Source organism: Chaetura pelagica, unplaced genomic scaffold (genome assembly GCF_000747805.2).
Source record: "Chaetura pelagica isolate M959 unplaced genomic scaffold, ChaPel_1.0 scaffold138, whole genome shotgun sequence".
Taxonomy (NCBI): domain Eukaryota; kingdom Metazoa; phylum Chordata; class Aves; order Apodiformes; family Apodidae; genus Chaetura; species Chaetura pelagica.
Genome location: NW_009954215.1, coordinates 1,710,150 through 1,716,718, shown reverse-complemented (window position 1 = coordinate 1,716,718; position 6,569 = coordinate 1,710,150). Strand labels below are relative to the sequence as shown.

Sequence of the window (6,569 nt, the reverse complement as noted above, 5' to 3'; positions counted from 1 at the left end):
AAGAGACGCCCGAGGGAAGCGGAATTCCCGATTGAACCCCAGACGGAGCGATCAGAACGAACCCGGCTGACAAGCAAACTGTGCCGGCCCCGGGGGTCAGAGCCGGGCCCAGACACCGCGGCGCTGTCAGCCCGTAATCCGGGGTTCTAGGCTGAGAACTGCGGGGCGGGAACTCTGAGGGGAAAACCGAACGATCCAGACCCGTAACTCGAGCCGAGAGCGCCGGGCACCCCCAGCAGGGCAGAGCCGGACCCTGGGAAGCAGCCAGGGGTTCGCTGGAACCCAGGCACGGAGCAGGGCGTTGCCATTCCCTCCCTGCGGGCCCCTGCTGAGCCACAGGGCGGGGGGATTTATTATTATTATTATTTAAATACTCTAAATCAAATGGCTTACGGACCTTCCTGCCTCTCAGCTAGGAACTGCTCTTCTCAGAGCACACACAACAATAGTAGAAAATAATTACCTGCATTTATTTCAAAGGTTGGTTTGGGTTTTGTTTTTTTAATGCACACCAACGGATTCTATTAACGTACGTAGCAGCTTGGAGATCATGTAATTCAAAAGGATTAAACATGACTTAAAACAATTGAAAAATATTTAGAGCAACCTGGCTAAGTATGAGTGGAAACAATTTATTTTCTATGTAGTTTTTAGTAATGTTCAACCTGCTCAAAAATTGTTTATTAATTCAGTTGAACACCTGATGTTTGCTTCTCCAATTCACATTAACTAGTTACAGCAACATGACATTATCTGACAATAGCCCTCTTGACCAGCTGTACATACTTAGTCTCTGCACAAGCTGCTGCTACAGTAATTATCTCCCTCCCAGAAGTCATATCAAACATTTTTGTAGTTATTTACTAATAATTTAATTTATCCCTGGCTTAGATGTTCCCAATTGAGAAAAGTAAACCATATACACCACATTAAAACTTACTTGAGATACTGCCCCCATCTAGAGGCAAACAAGCAGCATTTAATCCTTCTATGTAGTTACAGGTTAGGGGTCTTTTTCCTTTAGCAGAATATTTAGTTTTGAGCTAGTTTTAAGGCTTAACCAGCTACAAACAAACAAGCAAAAAAAAGCAGCTCCTGTGTAATCATGCTCCCATAACCAGAGGTTTTTTTCCCTTTTAATACAGAATGCATGACTGTCCTTGAAGTCCACAGAAGGCAAAGCTCTGCATTCACAGCAAGCAGTCCTAAACATGCACAAGTTCCAATCAACAATATAGGAGGTCTTTGAGTGGACTTTGTGCTTCATTGAGCCATGGCTGATAAGGATACCAGGTGACTATAATAGTGTTAAATATTTTGTTAATATTTAACTACTAATAATTCAGTTGACAGTTTCTATTTAGTACTAGCCTTCCTTATTTAGAAGGCAAATAGACCACATGACATGGTTACTGGTTTACATTTTCAAAAAGAAGGGATTATTGCCCCACAGGGAATACTTTTTGTCTCTTTGTTCAGACACACAATCCTAGTAACATCCCAGGACTTCTCTAGGTTCAACATCCTCCTTTACTGATGTGTCAGTTCCTATATTTAATTTTTAAAATATACTGTTCATAGCTGTAAACAGTAGAATCCCTGCAATTTTGAAGTGAAGTTGGAAGAGCCAACAACATTCTAGCTACTATCTTATGCAACAATCAGTAAGTTTTGATCCTGGATTTAAGATTAATTTCATTCTTATCCTCAGTGAATGCAGAGCCCTGCTCAAATCACCAAGGTAATTATGATTGCAACACTAGATCAGAAAAAAAATTGTTCACCAGATTAAGTGTGTGAATGGCTGCACACAAAAGTTTTGGCTTAACTGATAGCTGCTACTCCTCATTCCACTCATTAAACTTTACACCTCATAATTCAGTTTACAAGTGAAACTACAGGGGATCAGACAAAGCTATTACCTCTGTTAAAAGCAATTAAATGAAAAAAAATCCTTGCAATGACACTGAACCAGGGTTATGTACATTTTAAGGGAGGAGTTTGGCTTTTTTTTTTTTTTTTCTCAGACCATTGTAACAACCCAGAGATACCACCTTGCAGTTCCTCTAAAAGGAGAAAACACTTGTATACACCTCATAAAAACTGCATTAGTGAAGAAGTAATTACCTGACTGATCTTCAAGTTAAGTCTTCGTCTAACTTGGCTGAAAAACTGAGAACATTGGGAAAACATTTTAAAAAATAGTATATGCATAGAAAAGCACAAAGTTACTCCAGTAATTTACAAGAGAACATTGAAAGACATTTCAAGAGTTCATAAGGAAGTACAGTCACGGTGTTCTAAGTAAATATTTTCCTTAAATCCACCTCTAGTATTTTATTAGGTGTGGCAGAAAAAACAATTGTACATTTAAATTGTAAGACCTACCCATATTTGCCAATGGTGGACTCAGACTCTTAGTTCAAAAACAGAGGAACTCTTGAGGAACTTCTCCACTCAAGAATCTTAAGTATCATTCCTTTTAATACAAATCTTTTCCTATGTTCTACTTCTCAGTTATATACAAATGCAAATTTGTTGCTATTTTAGAAATCAGAGTATTTGTTAATCAACGGGGAGGTTCGGTGGTGATGGGCCCCCATCAGCCCCCAAATGCTTCAGCATTAGGAAAATAATTCCCAACATCAATAGACTAAAAATGCCTCTTCTTAGACTCATCATATTACATAATTTGCTACTGTGAAAAAAGTACTGTTATACCAACATCACTATTTTTACTTGTCTACTTATAAAATCTGAGATTCCAAGTTATTCCAAAATAATGATGAAAATTTACAAGAATAACTGTAAATTGCGTATTTACACTATAAACAAGTTCTACTACATTTGTAACCGTGCATCAATAGTTTAACATGGGTATTTTAAAAGCACCGTTACAAATCAAAGTATTGCACTGGTATAATAAAAATTCACAGTAAGTTTAACTTCCAGACCTCAGTAAAACAGTGCAAGAGCTTTTCATTGTGCAAGAGCTTATTATCCAAACATTCCTGGGTTATTAAAAATAAAAATTTAAGAAACTCTATATTACATGCTGCAGTGATTTTTCTGTAATTCAGGTTTGTTTCTCTTGTAGTTCTCACTTCTTAAGACATCTAATTTATGTATTGAAATGGTGAAAAAACCCACAAAATCTATCCAGTACAACACTGAAATGGGTGTGTTTGGCAGATATGGCTCCATGTCCATTTTACAGAGTCCACAGTGGTCGCAGAGACGATTCCATAATGCGAGAATCCCACTGGATTGAGCAGGGAACTGTTTTCCATTTTTACAGCACTTCCCTCACTTCCAGAGGCAGCAGCTTTGATAGTCATGTCTTCATCAGGTCCTGAAGGTAACACATTGAGAAAAGGTTACTCCAAAATAGTCTTAGAACAAATAGTCAGATTAAACTCTTAAAATGTTACTTGAAGTCAGTCTCAAAACTATTTTTCGTCATGTTTAATAGGCAGTTGGGACACAAAGGAAAGACCCATCAAGTCAAAAGCCCATCTCCAATGGTGACCAAGTGTGGATGTCTCTACAGGTGTGAGAATACAGCTTGTAAGTAATGCCTCCTCAGGACATTTATCTCAACTGCCACTCACTACCCCAGGTCTTCCTAAGCCACATATATTATCATGGCATCTCTTCTGTTTTTTCCTCTGGCTTTCAAATCAGTACATTTTTGTCAGGCTCAAGGATCCAAATCTACACGTTATTCCTTTAATAGAATTAATTCCATATATTGAGAATTCTCATTCTTTCTATTCATTTCTACTATAGAACTTTTCTACTATAGAACTTTAAAGACAGGAAATAGGAACAACATGCAGTATGCCATTAATAACTTCTTGAAGTTATTAAGAAAGAAAAGAAAAAGAAGCAGAAGCAGAAAATTATCAAAATAAAAAAAAAATTATATAAAAAAAATTATAAAAATAATGCGAGAATCCCACTGGATTGAGCAGGGAACTGTTTTCCATTTTTACAGCACTTCCCTCACTTCCAGAGGCAGCAGCTTTGATAGTCATGTCTTCATCAGGTCCTGAAGGTAACACATTGAGAAAAGGTTACTCCAAAATAGTCTTAGAACAAATAGTCAGATTAAACTCTTAAAATGTTACTTGAAGTCAGTCTCAAAACTATTTTTCGTCATGTTTAATAGGCAGTTGGGACACAAAGGAAAGACCCATCAAGTCAAAAGCCCATCTCCAATGGTGACCAAGTGTGGATGTCTCTACAGGTGTGAGAATACAGCTTGTAAGTAATGCCTCCTCAGGACATTTATCTCAACTGCCACTCACTACCCCAGGTCTTCCTAAGCCACATATATTATCATGGCATCTCTTCTGTTTTTTCCTCTGGCTTTCAAATCAGTACATTTTTGTCAGGCTCAAGGATCCAAATCTACACGTTATTCCTTTAATAGAATTAATTCCATATATTGAGAATTCTCATTCTTTCTATTCATTTCTACTATAGAACTTTTCTACTATAGAACTTTAAAGACAGGAAATAGGAACAACATGCAGTATGCCATTAATAACTTCTTGAAGTTATTAAGAAAGAAAAGAAAAAGAAGCAGAAGCAGAAAATTATCAAAATAAAAAAAAAATTATATAAAAAAAATTATAAAAATATCAAGAAGCAGAAAATTATCAAAATTTCAAAAATGCATAGATAGTTTCTATAATGAACAAACTTCCTTATTAAGCCATCAGTTAGTTTTTCAAACTTTTTTTTTTTTAAAAAAACAACATTGTCAATGGCTTAGGAAGCTTTTTGTTGTCAGGGGATTCTTTGGTTGTTTTTGCTAGGTTTTTTTGTTTTGTTTGGGTCTTTTTTGTTTTGTCTTGTTTGTTTGGCTGTTTGGGGTTTTTTTGTGGTGATGGTGTTTTTCCCCACCTCTTTCTTGACAGTATCTGCCCAAACATGTTTAACCCGTTTGGTTAAGTTCATAAATATCTTCAGATGGGGAGAGGATTTGGTCTGTCAGTAAGGGATGATCTGATTCAAACAGTTGTTTATGAGCAGGTATGAAGTACTCCTAATGAACTTAGTTCAAAAGAGAATCTTGAATTATCTTCAGAGGTAGAACTGTAATCCTGTATTTTACTTTAAAAGCTAAAATCAGAGATTTATGTTACAATGTGTAACAACTTTCATACACTCCTTCTATTTTGGTTCCTTCTGAATTGCAATTACTAATGCAATTGTACTGAAGTTTATTTACTGTAGCATTAGGAGCTGCTGTTTTCTTGGGAGAACCTGCAATAAAGCACTTGATCTATAGTAAACAATAAGCCATTAATTATTTCTAATTAAAATCAGTAACAAGACTCGAAATATTTTTAAATTATGGATAATTTTCACTACTAGAAGTTCACTACAACAAAATATGCATCTATGTATGCATATTGTATGCATATGCATCTGCAGAGAAGTATATTACCTACTGAACTCAGTATCTATAATGGCCATATTCTTGAGATTAAGAAATTTAGGCATAGTCATTTATAAATGTAATTTCTTTCCTGCAAATATGGATCTTGATCTGTCAACTCAAAGCCCATTTCAGAAAAAGAGGTCTAAAAAAAGAATGACTCAACAGCCTGTTTTCTAATTGCAGATATCGTTATTGATAAAGTATCAGTAACAAATCCTTTAAAGTTGTGCTGCTGCTGTTCTTTTCCACCTCCTACAAGTTCCCTATTAAGCAATAGTTATCTGTATTCTATCTCCCTACTGCTAGAATTTCCTCTCTAGAAAATTCTGCAGCTTTCACAGAATACAACTTCTACATGAACTTTTCTGTAAACCACCAGTAGCTTTAAGATACAGTTTCAAGGAGCATCAGAAGATCACGATGATCTTCAACGATGCTTCAAAGTTAGACATAGACACATTCTTTGCACACTGGACAGTAGCATGCCTTTCGCAGATGACTGAGGTTCAAGACAAGTAGTTAAACTATTGATTGCCTTTATGAGTTTCAAACTATTAGCTACATCTCTGCCCCAAAGTTAAACTTTTTTGTTGTTCTCCAAGAATAATAAAAAAAAAAGTATTTCATGTTGTTGAAGAGGGAACTTCCCCTCACAAGAGCTCGTGAGGGCAGTGGTCATTACCCAGCACTTCTGGCAGACGTTTGGAGCCAGTGCCAGACCACACAGCTTCTGTGCCGGGATCCGACAGACCTGCAGGGGCTCCCCGCACACCCACCGCATCCCCTCCCGCTTTGCTCCAGCCGGCCTTTCCCCTGCCTAGACGTCTCCAGGAAGTACCTTCACTGCTGGGCGCGTTCGGGCCATTTCTCCTACCCGAGTTCTATGGTCTTCAGCGGTGAGAAAGATTCCCTTTTTTTGTGTGTGTGTGTTACAAAAACTGCCAGCTATGAGAGAGTGCTTTAGGGTAACGAGTTTTCCCTTGAGTCTCAGGTAAGAGAGTTTTCTCACACTTCTAGACAAAATGAAGATTCCGCTCCACCCCGGGCTTCCCTTCCCTGCACTGACCCCGTGGCCCGGCCCGGCCCGGCAGCTCGCGGGCCCGGCCCGTCTCTCCCT

At 37.8% G+C, this 6,569-nt stretch overlaps 1 protein-coding gene across 1 annotated transcript in view; it reads right to left on the bottom strand.

Annotated features, from left to right (window-relative positions):
• RRN3 (RRN3 RNA polymerase I transcription factor homolog (S. cerevisiae)) overlaps nucleotides 1-6,233 on the bottom strand; it is a 19,316-nt gene extending 13,083 nt beyond the window's left edge. The window contains exons 1-6 of the mRNA XM_010003291.1: nucleotides 6,135-6,233; nucleotides 5,212-5,293; nucleotides 4,010-4,051; nucleotides 3,216-3,352; nucleotides 2,128-2,172; nucleotides 63-253 (exon numbers count right to left, since the gene is read on the bottom strand). Of these exons, the coding sequence (XP_010001593.1) occupies nucleotides 63-253; nucleotides 2,128-2,172; nucleotides 3,216-3,352; nucleotides 4,010-4,051; nucleotides 5,212-5,293; nucleotides 6,135-6,233 (596 nt within the window). The remainder of the gene's footprint in view (nucleotides 1-62; nucleotides 254-2,127; nucleotides 2,173-3,215; nucleotides 3,353-4,009; nucleotides 4,052-5,211; nucleotides 5,294-6,134) is intronic.
• Nucleotides 6,234-6,569: the final 336 nt, after the last annotated feature.